The sequence below is a fragment of the Grus americana genome, chromosome 3 (genome assembly GCF_028858705.1).
Source record: "Grus americana isolate bGruAme1 chromosome 3, bGruAme1.mat, whole genome shotgun sequence".
Lineage (NCBI taxonomy): Eukaryota > Metazoa > Chordata > Aves > Gruiformes > Gruidae > Grus > Grus americana.
In genome coordinates, this window is record NC_072854.1 from 124,994,053 (window position 1) to 125,007,956 (window position 13,904).

Below are 13,904 nucleotides of genomic sequence, written 5' to 3' on the forward strand. Positions count from 1 at the left end.
GGGAAGGGTGGATGGATGGGGGTCCTGCCGTCCGGCGGAGCCCCGCCGGGGAGGATGGGGGTCCCCCCCCCGGGGAGGATGGACGGGGGTCCCGCGACACGTCCCGGGCTGGGCCGGTGATAGGTCTTCTCTAGCAGACAAGGGATGCGGGTGTGCAAAGTTGCAGCATCCCTTGTACTGCTTCTTGCCTCACCGTGGGGTGAAAGGGACCTCCTTTGAATATCTGCTTTGATTTATTTCAAGCTCCACCGGCTGTCTGTGTTTTTCCCCTGTCCGCAGGATCTCTTGCTGGCAGCAGTGTTTGTCTCCGATGCACAGTACAACAGAAATATTCCTTTTAAGACCTCCCCAGAGGCAGTCAGGTAAGGTGATCTGCTTCCCCGCAAACACCCACGCTGTTGCTCTGGAGCACAGCTCTGCTGGGGTGCTCAGGCTGGGATGGGGAGAACCAACCACGACTGTGTCCAAAAAACAACAGCCAGCAAAGGTTGGGGACTTTGGGTTCACCAGCTGGGTGTGGAGAAGGTTGGGTGGGTGGGATGCAAAGAACTGGATTTTAGCTGAAACGTGTATGTTGAACGGGGCTCAGCATTTGTGTGTTGAGGATGGGAAAGGAAGTAAGAACTTGGGTTTTGCTGGAGCAAAATAAAATTAAAATCTTTCAAGGCTGAAGGTGACACTGCATACCAAAACTTCAGCTAATCAAAGGAGTGAGTGGCACTTCTGCTCAGGTGTGCTTCAGAAAAGGCAGTAGCTGCCAGGGGCAGGAGTAATTAAAAGCTTATGTTAATTGGTGATAAGCTACTGTAGAAGGGATATGTGATACAAAAGACGGCTAGCAAAGCAGCGTGTGAGCATTAATGACTCCTGCAGCCCTCCCTGCAACACCCTTCCCTTTTACGTAGTTCTCATGTCTTAGCCGGCGAAGTTTCTTGGGTATTTTGGAGACGCAAGTACAGTTAAGTATGTTTGCTACAAAGGCTTTGAGCAGGTGTAAGCTGTTGTGTAGCTGTAATGTCTCTCTGCTTTGGAAAAACAGCCTGTGTGCATATAGTTTTGTCCTGCCCAAGAATGCTTAGTTTAAATAGTAGAAATGGTCAGGTTTTACGTGTTCGTGTCTTGATGGTGTTATTAAGGGCATAATATTGTGCCATCTGTATAATCACCTGCCCTGTAGCCTTCATGCAGGTGGTTATTGGGCAGGTGAGATTACTGTTTGGCAATGTCAGCAGCTTTGTTATTGGTGGAGAAACTGTATGCTCTATCGATCTACTCCGCATCTCCCCGAAGGAGCCGCTGTTGCATGCCATTGTGTGGAACATCCTGTGGGAGGCTTAGAGCTGGATGCGTTCGTGGTTATTGCTAGTGTTCACCGGAGGTTTTGCTGCTGTAGGGGACAGAATACTGCTTGAGCTATGTATAAGAAAAAAGTATACTGTGCAACTCCATAGTTGTCTCTGGTGGCTTTTCTTATCTCTTTGCTTTTTAACCTGTAAAGAAAGGATGTTAGTTAACTAATCACATGGAGTTTGTGAGTCGCGGATACCTGAGCTTAGCACTCAAGTTAAGGAACAAGGTAATTATAAAAAGAAAGCAGCTTTACCAAGTCTATATGTTGGAGTCTTAAAATTGAAGTGAAGAAAGCGTGTTCCATCTTCCAAGGTTTTTTTGCTCTCCGAAAGGGAGTATAGTGTCCATCAGCTTTGAGACTATAAGGAAGGGCCAGGAAACAAATTGCCAAATCTCTGACCAGCAAAAATTGTGCTGCTGTTACCCTTCTTCCTCCATGGCTGTTTGGGACAGCATGTGCTGCTCTTAAAGATGCGTTTGAGACCATGGGCATGTGCGCTGAAGCCTTTATTTATGGTGCCACTGCCTTCTTTCTGCAGGCTTTATTATCTCTATAACCACTGGATCATGCGAACAGCCACCTACTTCTTCATCTTTCTCAACCTGTCCCTTGCGGTGTTTGAAGAACCTGCTGTGTATCCGCTCCCCTTCCTGGTAAGGTTCCAGGCGGTGTAGAAACAGCAATGCAACTACTGTTGAGTTGCTCAGTAGAGCAAGCAAGGCTTTCTCACTTGAAACAAGTTCTCGAGATGTCAAGAGATAATTGCTGCTGATACTGCTTTTGATACCTTTCATCTACTGAAATGGGAGGGGGGGGGAAAAAAAGGCCATAGGAGCTAAGGAGAGACTGTGGAGGCCATCGTGGGCATCAGCAATGGCTGATGTGACTGTGGACAAAGTCATGTTGCTTCTCTGCATCTCTGAGAACAATTCCAGCCTTCTATGTGACGCAAGTGCAGTCCTCATGTCTCAAAGCAGAAGTGGAGTGTTGCCCTTAGGACTGATTTTTCTGCAGCCTTTATTTGTTCTGCACTAGTGTGTTTGTGAGAGATGTACTCCTTCAAGCCTAAGCAAATACAAATTTACTGGCTTCAACCTGCCCATCACAGGGAATGGCACAAAAGGAGGCTTAAAACTATTGCTCAGTGCCAGATATGTGAGCCTGTAAAACAACCACCAGCCAGAACCCACTGGAAGAATTTTTATACTGAATCTGCCTGGTTTTTTCCTTTGCCTGTACCCCAGCCTGAGCATCCTCCTCTCTGTGAAGAGGGCTAGTCCCGCTCTCAGTTGCGCTGACTCAAGCTTCTTCTCTCTCTCTGCAGGTCACTTCTCTAGTCGAGGTGTTGTGCCTTCTGGTGTTCTTTGGCCGACTGACTCATTTTGCAAAAGTCACCCTTCGCAATGTATTTTGGAAGGATACCAAGAACATCTGCATCATGGTAGCAATCCTGGTGAGTTAGGCCGAGGGGAGCCTCCAAGGCTGAAGTGGCCAATGCAGAAGCAGCTTTTTCCTCCTGTGGCTTTCCCAGTAACATAGGCCTGATGTACAACGGCTCTGCAAGAGCCATGCCCAAATCTACCTACAGTTGGGCCTGTTCTCACAAACCTCTCATGTGCACATCTGTCTTGTACCAGCTAACCCTACTGTCGTCACCATCTAGACACATTTCCAACATTGCTTCTGGGAATTCTCCTTCTTTCTTCTACAGTTATCCCTAACAGACTTGGCCATATATGGGGTCCTCAGAATATACAATGTGAGGAGCATTCGATGGTCAAGAATTGTGAGGCCCATCTTCCTGATCAACTTTGCAGAGAGTCGCCAGGTAAGGAAGAGACCTGGTGGGCTGTACTCCTGGTGCAAGGTCCTATTTTTGGACAGCCTGCTGCTTTCTGAGATCCAGGGGGGTTAGTAGAAAGATTTTTTTGCAGAAATGGAAGAACTTCGATTCCTGTGCGTGAAGGTTTCTCTCAGAGGTGGCCTGAAGCAATAATTTGAGATGGAGGAAAGGGTGCATCCTCACTGGTGCTGCTTGGGTGCTGTGCGAAGTACCAAAAGGCTTCTCCTTGTACCTCTGGGCTGGGTTATTGCTGTCCAGAGCCCTGAGCATGCTTGGGGCTGGAACTAGAGCTTCTCACCAAACATGGTGCTGTGTCAATTTTAGGGAAGATCATGCTCAATAAAGTGTAAGACTGCACAGAGAAGGAAGAATGTCTCTTGTAAGGTCAGCCCGTGGGCTGTGCTTAGTCCGTCCTGTGTGGAGGAGTAGCTGCCTCTGCAAGCAGAGTTAGATCCCGTCCTTGGGAGGTGTCAACATAAGCAGAACTGCAAATGAGAAAACTCTTTGTCCCTGGGTCAGGGGCCAGGTTACTTATTTCTGGAAGTCTCCTAGGCAAACAAGCACAAGTTTCACGTCATTCTCAGAAACTGAGCTTGTAGTCCAGATGGATGATTTGGACTCTGATTCCTCTTGTCACAGGGAGATCTTTGCCCTGCTGCCCAAGACCATTCTGATCCTAACTTGCAAATGAATAAACTATGGTCGTGTAGACACCTGGGGGAGGGAGCAGGTGAACTCTGAGGCTCAGAGCATGTTTTGTAGCCTGGAGTGAAGGGCTTCTGTCCCTGACCAGTCCCCTGCAGCAAGAACGTCTCACAGCGCCACAGGGCCCTCTGTCCCTTGGCTAGCTGAGTTCACGATGGTGTGTAGATAAGACATCTCCTCTGGGCAGTGAGGAGGAAAGGCCTGATACCCTTGCAGAGGTTTTAGCAGAACAGAGCTGGCACACCTGGGTCAGAATCTCTCCCGCCGGGCGACAGAAGAGTACCTGTGTCCCACTTTGCCTGTTTCCATTTAGGTGTTTGATCCAGATGGGATGGTGAGGGGAAAACAGGTACCACCTTGCCTCTAAACACTTCCCTTCTTTCTGGCAGATTCGGAGAGCCTTCCGCAGCATCCGCAACACACTGCCAGAGATTACCTACGTCTTCTTGCTCTTCATGTTTAGCCTTCTCATGTTCTCCCTCATGGCCTTGAAGCTGTTTGGTGAGAGGTGTGAATACTTCTTTTTCTCAGAGCTGGGTGGGATGAACGGATGTGATACTTTCGGGCAGGAGGGAATCTGGCAACTCCAAACGGTTATTAGTGAATACAAGCACTGCTGATACGTGCAGTTCCTGTGGTGGGACATGTGATCTCTGTGCTTAACTACAGATTGTCCTTTTCCTCCTAGGAATCTCCAGACAGCAGAAGGCTTGCCATATTTCAAAAACTACCTAGAAATTGTGTTTGACCTCTATGTGCTGGTGACAACAGCAAACAGCCCGGATGTCATGTATGTATGCTGAGCTTGCAGTCTTTGTTGTGAATGCTGATGTCCTGCTCCTAGTGGCAGGATCTCTGGTTAGAACAATAAATACTATACCTTGCACAACAAGGTATTTCAGAGCAGCCATGGGGCTCTTACTTTTCCAGCCTGCAGGGGTTTCACAAACTGTCAGCCATCAGTTTTATAAGTGGCTCTGAACCAGAATCTGAGGTTAGAAAGACTTCTAGAAAAGGTGCATTAAAAATACTGCTTTCCAAATGACCCAATAGCTGATGAGGGCTTAAATTGGAGGGACACACACACTCTTTGATTAAAACCTATCTAAAACAGTAGTTAGAAATCCATCTGGAAGACTGTTTTCTTATGGTTTCTTTTATTTCCCAGTCTGTCTGCCTAGCAAGTAGCAATCTCTGTCCTCTTTTCTAGGATGCCGGCATTTGACTTCAGCTCGTGGTATGCCCTGTTCTTCATTGCCTTTGTCATCGTCAACACTTACATCTTCATGTCTCTCTTCCTGGCTGTTGTGTACAACAACTACAAAAAGCACCTGAAGGTAATGTTTGAGGGGTGAATTGTGATCAGTGGCTGCCTGCTGTTCTGTATAACCTTGTAAGGAGGCATCTGGCTTTCCCTTGTAAAGCTTCCACTTGCGGGAAATGCGGAGAAGGGGTACAGCTTCTGGCCTTTCCTAATGCTCTGCAAATAACAAGCACAGGCCCACCTCTTGTATCACGGGGATTGTTGTGAATTCTGCTTTTAGCGCTTAACAATGAGAGATTCTCCACTACTGTGGTCCCAAGAAGTTTCAGCAGATAGGAGGCATGTGTGTCTGTTATCACTGTTAGTCTTAGTCCCAGCTCAAAAGCACTGTCTCTATGCAGGAGACTGTTTTCAGTTGTCAGCAAATACACAGCACGCTTTTTCTGTCACTGCACGTGCCCTTAAAGCAAAGGAAACGTAAAGGGAGGTCTACGTAAATTGGAACTCTTGCTGCTTCCGCCCAAACAGGAGGTGCAGTTTGGGACTTGTGATGAAAGGGTGAGCGCTGGAAACCACGGGGTGCTCCCATGGGGGGACTGGCTCTTTCTCAGTAAGCAGTGTGCTAGGTCTTCCCAGAGGCTCCAGTCTCCCAAGGGTATAGGGTTCTTTAGCCTGCCTGTAATCGTGTGCAGGAGAGGATCTCCACCCTGGTCTCAGCAGTGTTCACTTACGGATGGGAAGCATGTGTGGACACATCCTCTTTGCTTCTGTGACCTGTGAGCATGCAGATCCTGTGATCTTTGAAAGATATTCCCCCATATCCTTCCTGTTAGACGCTATCCTTTTGTCTTTCGTTTTTTCAATGCATCTCCCAGCAGCAAACAGCCTAGGGATCCTTCCAGAGACCCCCTGTGCAGAGGGCCTGTGGTTGCCTGTTAAATAGCATTGCTTATCACTCCCGCTGACTGTGCTGCACTTTGTCTAATATCACTCCAAATGTGTTCCTCTGAGTCCCTTCTTGTATCTCTGTGCCATGAAAGTAAGATTTTATTTAAAAAGGAGGGGGAAGGATGACTGAAGCTGTCTAAATCACAATATTCTCTCTAGAATGAGATCCGTAAGCTTGCTTATATGAAGCATCGCAAGATGATAGAGGCCTTCAACCTCCTGAAGGAAGAGGAAGGAGGACAGTTTGTGGTTAGAGAAGCCCGGTGGAAGCAGCTTGTCAAGCTTGTGGCTCCTGATATCAGCAACTCCCACCGAGAGCTGCTGCTGCACATCTCAGATGATGAACAGAAGGGTTTTGTAGGTGAGCAGTGGGGCACTGCTATGCTCCAGGGGTTGGCGAGGAGCCTGGGGTCAGGAGCCTGATGCTTCAAGGGTTTTGGCTTTAGGACCTGTGGTCCATAATGGACCCAGAGGGACTCCAGGCCCCTCTTCCTGCTTCCCTCCAGATTGCTTTAGTCCTGAAAGGTTGTTCCTTCTGCCTGTGCTGTAGCCTGTGTTATGTACGCTGTGGGTGGCTCTTTGTGGCCGTTTGACATCAGGCTAAGCTCACCATGGAGAATGGGACCTCCTGTTCTCAGCATAGAACAAAGAAAGCCTCCCTTGTTATCAGATTCCTCCCAGCAGTGTGGCTTCCCACACGTTCCTCTGGAGCCGTTTGCTCTGCTCTTGCTGGAGACAGGATGTCAGGAGGGATGGGTCAGTCTCATCACGCTAGATCATTAAAGGTTTGTGTTGGTTGTTGACCTATGGCTTGAGCCAGTCCCCCAGGAACAGGGCAGAGAAGCTGCTTGAGTATTGAGTTCAGCCTGTTTTCTGGTGGATACCGCTTTGGGCGTGTGCGTTGCCTGCTGCAGTGAACAGGTAGTGACTCCAGATTGTATGCATATAGGTTTGTATTTGCTAGACGTTGTCTTTTCTTAATGACAGCAGGTTGATGTGTAGTGCTCTCCCCTACTGCAGACAAGAAGTCCTTTGTACAACTGGCAGATCTCCTCAACATCCAGGTGATTACCCTGAAAATACGCAGCCATCCGCTGGGGCAGTGGATGCCTCGTGTGTACAAGTCAGCAGTGAGTCGGTTCCTGCGCAGCATGGTTAGGCACAGGTAAGCCTGGACTGGTGGAGCGAGCAGCCCTTGGCATTCGCAGGGCTGCAGAGCAATGGTGTTGCAAACAGATGCTCGTCTGGGTGTCACGCTGGAAAGCGCAGCCTGCATTTAGGCAAACATTGGGGCTTTTGTTTTAAAAGTGTTCTGTGGACCAGCTCTGTGCTTAGCCTCCCTTCAGTGGTGCCGAGAAACTAGACTTGGTGAGTCCGTACCTCTTCCAGTCCCACTTGTTCAGATCTTCTATAGGTGCTGAGTGTAAATAGTTTTTACTGAAAGCAAGGAGTGCTTTATGGTCTGCCTTGAAGGACCAGACTAAATGCTTCACTTAAAGGTGATGTTATATCAGCAGTCTCTGCTGCAAAGCTGCATTGTGCTGCTTCAGCAGCTCTTACCGAGTTGGTACTATGAGCTACTAGTGCTGTTTCACACCTGAGTCTTCCCAGAATTGGAAAATCACTGAGGTTGGAAGGAACATCTAGAGAGGGTCTAATGTAACCCCCTTGCTCAAAGCAGGGTGAGCTAGAGTAGGCTGCTCAGGGCTTTGTCTAGTTGGGTCTTGAGTATCTCCAAGGATGGAGACTCCATAACCTCTCTGCAACCCGTTCCTGTGTTTGGCCACCCTCGGTTAAAAAAAAAAAGGCACTTTTTTGTTTAAATGGAAAATCTGGTATTTCAATTTGTGCCCCTTGCCTCTTGTGCTTTCCCTGGATACCACTGAGAAGAGTCTGGCTCCATCTTCTCTGCACCTTTCCGTCAGGTATTTATACGTGCATATTGAGATCCCCCGACCCTTCTCTCCTTCAGGCTGAACAATCCCAGCTCTCTCTACATGTAACATGTCAGACGATCCTATCTCTTAATCACTTTTGTGACCCTTTGCTGTGCTCGCCCTTGTATGTTCATGTCTCTCTTGTACTGGGGAGCCCAGTTGTGGACACAGCACTCCAAATGCCACCTCACCAGTACTGATTAGATGGGGGGGAAAAAAAATCACTTCCCTGGACCTGTTCACAATACTTGTCCTGATGTGGCCAGGATGCTGTTGGCCACCTTTGCCAGCATTGCTGGCTCACGTTCAACTTGCCAACCACGACCCCCCAGATCTTCTGCAGAGCTGCTTTTCAGATGGCTGACCAACACTGGTGCGTGAGGTTATTCCTCCCTGGGAGCAGGGCTTTGCATTTCCCTTTGAACATACGGGATTCCTCTCTGCCCATTTTCCCAGCCTGTCCAGGTCCCTCTGACCGCAGCACACCCATCTGGTGTACCAGCCACCCCTCCTAACTTTGTATTGTCTCCTATTTTACTCATCCAATCTTTCAGCTTGAGAAATGCTGCTTGACTTGTTAGAAACACAGTTGCAGTCAGCCTCTAATGCTTTAACGCTGAGAGTGTTGGCAGTGGTGTACCTTGAAGGCTTGTGTTCTGCTTTGTGTTGGACTTCAAGGGCAAAGCTAAACTCTGCAGTAACTTTCCTAAACTCCCGGGTTTGGGGAGGAGTGATGGGTAAAGGTGATTGACCTCAATGGCAATGTTTGAGAGAGGAGGAAAAGAACTCCTGAAATAACTGTGTAACTTTTACCTTCTTGGGAGTGGCAAACTGATTTCTCTTTCTTCTTGCAGGGGGTTTGTGTGGACTTACGATGTGATCATTCTAATAAACGCTATTTTCATCGCTCTGGATGAGGAAACGCCCTATATTTCTTATGCAGAGTGGGTCTTCCTTGCTTTGTATATAATTGAGATACTCCTGAAAGTGTACACTTACGAACCGAGGGCATTCTTTGGCAAAAATCAATTCTGGAACTGGTGAGTGGGAGAAACGGTTGTGTTCAAGGTGGTGTGAAGTGTGAGATCTTTGTGTTCAGTTCCTCAAAGAACTGAAAGTCTCTTTGAGAGATGGGCTGCCTGACAATAACTCATGTGCTAGGGTGTAATTAAAATGACTGTATGCATCAGAGGGCATTGTGCTCTTTCCTGGCCTAACCTGGCTCTGGCAGAGACTACTGTTCTCTGCCTCACTCTGTCTCAGTCAAAAGTGACTCTGCTGCATGTGAAGATAGTGACTGGGCAGGGGAAAGCATTTTGCCAAGCAAAGCTTTCCCATCTTCCCGCCCTGCAAATAATTTGAGATGATGCGGGGCTGTGTGGCGCAGCTGTGAGGAAGAGGGGTCACTACTTGTTTGTATTGTACGGCAGCTTAAGCGCCCAGTCTCTGTTGCCCACAAATCTAACAGTGCTGCCTTCCCTCGTGCTAGGTTTGATACCCTCATCATCTTTGCTGCTTTGACTGCAACGATACTCAATACCACCCTGAAGTCGAGTAAGTGCAGCTTAAGCAGTCTGCATGCATCTGGGAAACTCAGTGGTCTTGAGTCATCTTTTGCCATCATCATCTTGGGCTTGGGAGGCTTTTTTTGAAAAGACAATTAATTCCCTGTAGGGTTTCTAAGAACTAACCTAGTCTCTTTTTTCTTATTTTTTTTTAATAACTACCTGTTATAAACAGTGTTTAACAAGGACATAATCAAAACAAATATAAGAACAGTCTTTATCTCCCCACTTCCCTACTTATTTTTCAGGGGAAAAAAAAATAATCTTTTTTCCTTTCTCAGCCACGAAGTACAACAGCCAACAGATCCTGGATATTGTCTTCATCTTAAGGGTCCTCAGGCTAATAAGGATTGTTGACAGCTTTCAGAGGTAATGAAGAGAGTGGGATAGGGATATGGGGTTTTTGGGGCAAGCTGTGTCAGAGGCTGGCTGAGACAGTGCCTTGAGTTGCTCTGCATGCTCCTTTGGACCGACCGTGGCCACTCAACAAAGCATGCCAAGGCCTTGTCCCAGTGTGCCTGGCATGAGCCCAGTTGCTGCAGCCTCTCTGGAGACTTGCTTATAAATAAGGGCATGTGGGGAGCACGTGCTGGATGGGGTGGGACAATAAGCAAGCATGGGCTTTCAAAGAGCGTCCCCATACCAGCTGTTGTCACGATTCATTTGCTGTAGGTTCCGGGTCATCATGAACACGCTGATAAACATCGTACCAACAATGTTGACATTTGGTGGGCTGACTCTGGTAAGAAATCCTGGTATCTTAGCTCAAAGCACTCCAGTTTTACAGGAATGTGTCTTAAGTCTCATGCTCATGCTGTTTTCAAGAGGATAAATGCAAATCTCTGGATGGATGGCCTTTGAAACTGTTAAGTGTCTATTTGATTCTTGGTCATTGCACATGTAAATGTGTGCAAAGTGGTTGGGTTCCTGCTGGCTGCCAGGTCAGGACATTCTTCTTTGCTCCATGGGACAGTGAGGATATTCTGTGTGGTCTGGGCTTTGTGCTCTAGGGAATCAAACTGTGATTTGGGCAAGAAGCTGAATGAGAGACCTGTTTCTCAAATAATTTCCTAAAGATAAGGTCTCTTATGATTTGAGAATATTTCATTTCCATGTATTTGACCTGTAGTTCTTGGCTTATTATTCCTGCCTGGTAGTTGTCCTTGAGCAGCTTGGGTCTCTTAGACTCTATGCTGTTCCTCAGCAGCTTGCCATGTTTGTAAAAACTGGAAAACCTGCTGGAATTCTAAATTTGCCATGGAGCTTGCTGCTCACTGGAAAAGCAGGCGATGGGGTTTCTTTTCCCAGGTTGTGTACTGTGTGTTTGCCATCATTGGCATGGAGTTATTCCATGGGAAAATCCATTTCTTCCCTGCAAACTCGAATGCTCCTCACGCCCTGGAATGCGGGAACCCAGCTCTCAAGGATTCTCTGTTTGCCCGTGGGAAATACTGCAAGAACAACTTCAACAACTTTGCGTCATCCTTCATCGTCCTGATGGAGCTCACTGTAGTCAATCAGTGGCACGATATCCTTTGTGGTGGAAAGCCCAAACAAGGGCTTGGTGATCCATGCTCCGCTCTTCCCCTTGTGTTGCACGCGCCCACGCACATAGTACCAGACAACTGAGGAACGGTCCCCACGGGGTTTGTTCAGGAGGTCATTGCTGGGCAGTGTTACCTGGTGCCTCCCTTAGCATTACTCTACAGCGAGATGTTCTCCTCCTTTAGCGCTCTTGCCCTTAACTCCCGCTATACTCTTTGCCAATGGCTTTGCCAACGTGACGGTTCAGCCTGCGAAGCTATATTTCATTGCCTTCCACATTGTGATGGTGATAATTATTGTCAAGTAAGTTTTGGCTTGCTCCCATTTTAGAGGGAAGAGGGGCTCTCCTCCCTGCCAGGGTGCTGCTGGTGGTCCCAAGGTCGCACATGGTGTTGCTCCTGGAGACAGGTGGGACATGTGTCATAGAGGAACCTGCTGCATCTGTTCTTATCTCCACTGAGTGCTGCTCTGACTTGGAGCTCCCCATCTGCAGCAGAGGAGGGAAGCAGTGCTGGGAATGAGCCTGGGAATACTGAGGCAGCAGGTGGTGCCCAGAAGCAGGGGGGATGCCAGTGAGGAAAGGCTGCTATGTAATTCTGCTCATCGTTTCTTTCAGTATCTTTGTGTCGTTCATTTTGGAAGCTTTCTTTGTGGAGTACTCCCTAGAGAAGAGTGAAGTAGAAACAGCCATTGAACAGAAAATCCAGGAGCTGGGAATGGGAGTTCAAGAGTAAGCCCCTGAAAAAGGTCGTGCTGCATGTGGCTGGCTTGGCACATCTGATGGGGGCTGTGGGACTGCAGGAAAACGCCTCCCTCTGTCCCGAGGTGTGAGCTGAGACTCCTCTGCCTTGTCACAAAGTTTTTGCTAATCTATCATGACCCCGAAAGTTTGGTCTAGACGGTAGCAGAAAGTTACTCACCTTGGCCTTGTCTCTGCCTCGGGGAGCTCTTCCAGCCCAGGGCTGTTGCCCAGAGGACAGGGGAGATGCTGGAGATGAACACCATGGCTGGTGATTGCCCTGCCCGAGAGAATCCATTGCTGCTGGGTACACATGGGCCCCTGGGGTAAGACGTGCCCCCCCCAGGTGACTTCTGGTCCTTCTTGTGTAGGGATGAGCTCCAGGATGAACAGCTCCTTGTTAACATGGAGAGTGCTGAACACGACCTCGAGGGGGAAGGTGGAGCAAAGCCACAGTCTAAAGGGCTGGTGTTTAAAATTGCCTCCAAACGTAAGTGCAGCCCCACAGCGTGCCCATCTCTTGTTTAGGAGGCCACGGTTCTGAACTGTCCCTAATCATTGCCGTGTCTCTGGGGAAGCTCCCAAGCACTTCTGCTTCCTTTGGGCTATAAAAGCAGCTATAACCCAGCTGGATATTTTCAGAGAACTGTGGACACTCTAATGTTTGCTGGTTTTACTTCTGTAGCAACTTCTTTCCCTCTTTCCCGCCTAGGCCCTCCTGTGCACACCTGTCCTCAGTAGCCAGTCTGTGAAGACACTGCCTTGGTGGCTGAGGTCCAGCTGTTGCCAAGAAGTCTGTTTTTCTGCTTTCCTCCTTCCTGTATGCGCTCTGCACTCCTGCCTTGGATCATGGGGTGACTATACACTCCTTTCCTCTAGCTCAATGCTTACTTTTTCTTCTGGCTTTCTTGCTGTACCTTAGCAGATCCCCCAGCTCACGCTTCTCAGTGTGAATGGGTCACAAATCCATTGGAGGACACCTGGGAATAGTGCTTAAAAGTATATGGAGTAAAATACCAGGACACATAGTGTTGGGGTATGTTTAGTGTAAAATGGGGAGCAGTCTTTGAGTAAGAGCTGCCTTAAGGTAGCCAGTACCTAAGTTTTGTTGAGGAACAGGACTGGATGCTTACAGCTGCTCTTTCTTTTTTGGCCACCTGCAGGGTACAGGACAGTCGATGCTCTGCTCCAGCGCATGTTTGAGGCAGAGATACCCCTCGAGGACGAAGGCCCCTCACTTGAAGAGATCTTAAACTTGTCCCCTACTGCCGCTGTACCCAGTAATCTGACTTTGGAGAGTGCTGCGTAACAGGGGCAATCCGCAGCAGTTGACGAGGAGGAGCTAATTATCAGCTGCCTGGGGCTCCAGCGTGTTCCCTGGCTGCCTTCAGCCACCGTGCTTACGTACATGGGGGCCAGATTACGCAGCGGAAGGGGCAGCTGAGGCCGGAAACGGCTTTGTCACTTAAAGGAGCTTTATTCCGTGTAAAGTCTCATATAAATGTAGAAACTGGAACAACTCTCACAAGAAAGCAGAGGGAGAGTTGGTGTATCTGACTGTGCCAGTCGAGTAACGGTGCCGTATTCAGTATGTTATGAAATACTTAACTTCTTGTAACTGGAATCTTGTATTACAGCACTTTTATATGCAAATATGGACCAATGTACGCTGAATTAAACAGCTCTTGAGCACTAAATTCAGCAGTCCGAGAAAAAATTATTATCAAAGGGTTAATGACGGGAGGGGAGCGGGCGCGCCGTGTCATCTCCTCGCACTTGCGGGCTGGTAACTGGCACAAAGTCCTGCAGCCGGGAAGGGAGGATGGGTAGAGGGCTGCGGGCTCCTCCTACCTGCTGTGCTTAGGTGTAGCCCGGGAAAGGCTGGCTCACCAGGTCAAGGTGCAGCGAATCGTGCTGCCTCGACCTGCCCTATGCATCCTTTACCTTCCGTTAAACCCGAATTTATTATTTTAGGTATGTATTTCCCGCTCGCCTGGCCGGGAACAG

General features: G+C 48.4%; 1 protein-coding gene across 3 annotated transcripts in view; it reads left to right on the forward strand.

Annotated features, from left to right (window-relative positions):
- LOC129204430 (uncharacterized) overlaps positions 1-13,574 on the forward strand; it is a 29,078-nt gene extending 15,504 nt beyond the window's left edge. For all 3 annotated transcript variants that reach the window (XM_054820431.1, XM_054820432.1, XM_054820430.1), the window contains 18 exons: positions 280-362; positions 1,890-2,004; positions 2,676-2,804; positions 3,063-3,179; positions 4,289-4,407; positions 4,588-4,689; positions 5,110-5,236; positions 6,271-6,472; positions 7,132-7,276; positions 8,903-9,088; positions 9,538-9,602; positions 9,895-9,982; positions 10,286-10,355; positions 10,922-11,141; positions 11,371-11,461; positions 11,775-11,888; positions 12,269-12,387; positions 13,061-13,574. In XM_054820431.1, coding sequence (XP_054676406.1) covers positions 1,918-2,004; positions 2,676-2,804; positions 3,063-3,179; positions 4,289-4,407; positions 4,588-4,689; positions 5,110-5,236; positions 6,271-6,472; positions 7,132-7,276; positions 8,903-9,088; positions 9,538-9,602; positions 9,895-9,982; positions 10,286-10,355; positions 10,922-11,141; positions 11,371-11,461; positions 11,775-11,888; positions 12,269-12,387; positions 13,061-13,206 — 2,127 coding nt within the window. In that variant the 5' untranslated portion in view covers positions 280-362; positions 1,890-1,917 and the 3' untranslated portion in view covers positions 13,207-13,574. The remainder of the gene's footprint in view (positions 1-279; positions 363-1,889; positions 2,005-2,675; positions 2,805-3,062; positions 3,180-4,288; positions 4,408-4,587; positions 4,690-5,109; positions 5,237-6,270; positions 6,473-7,131; positions 7,277-8,902; positions 9,089-9,537; positions 9,603-9,894; positions 9,983-10,285; positions 10,356-10,921; positions 11,142-11,370; positions 11,462-11,774; positions 11,889-12,268; positions 12,388-13,060) is intronic.
- The last annotated feature ends 330 nt before the right edge of the window (positions 13,575-13,904 follow it).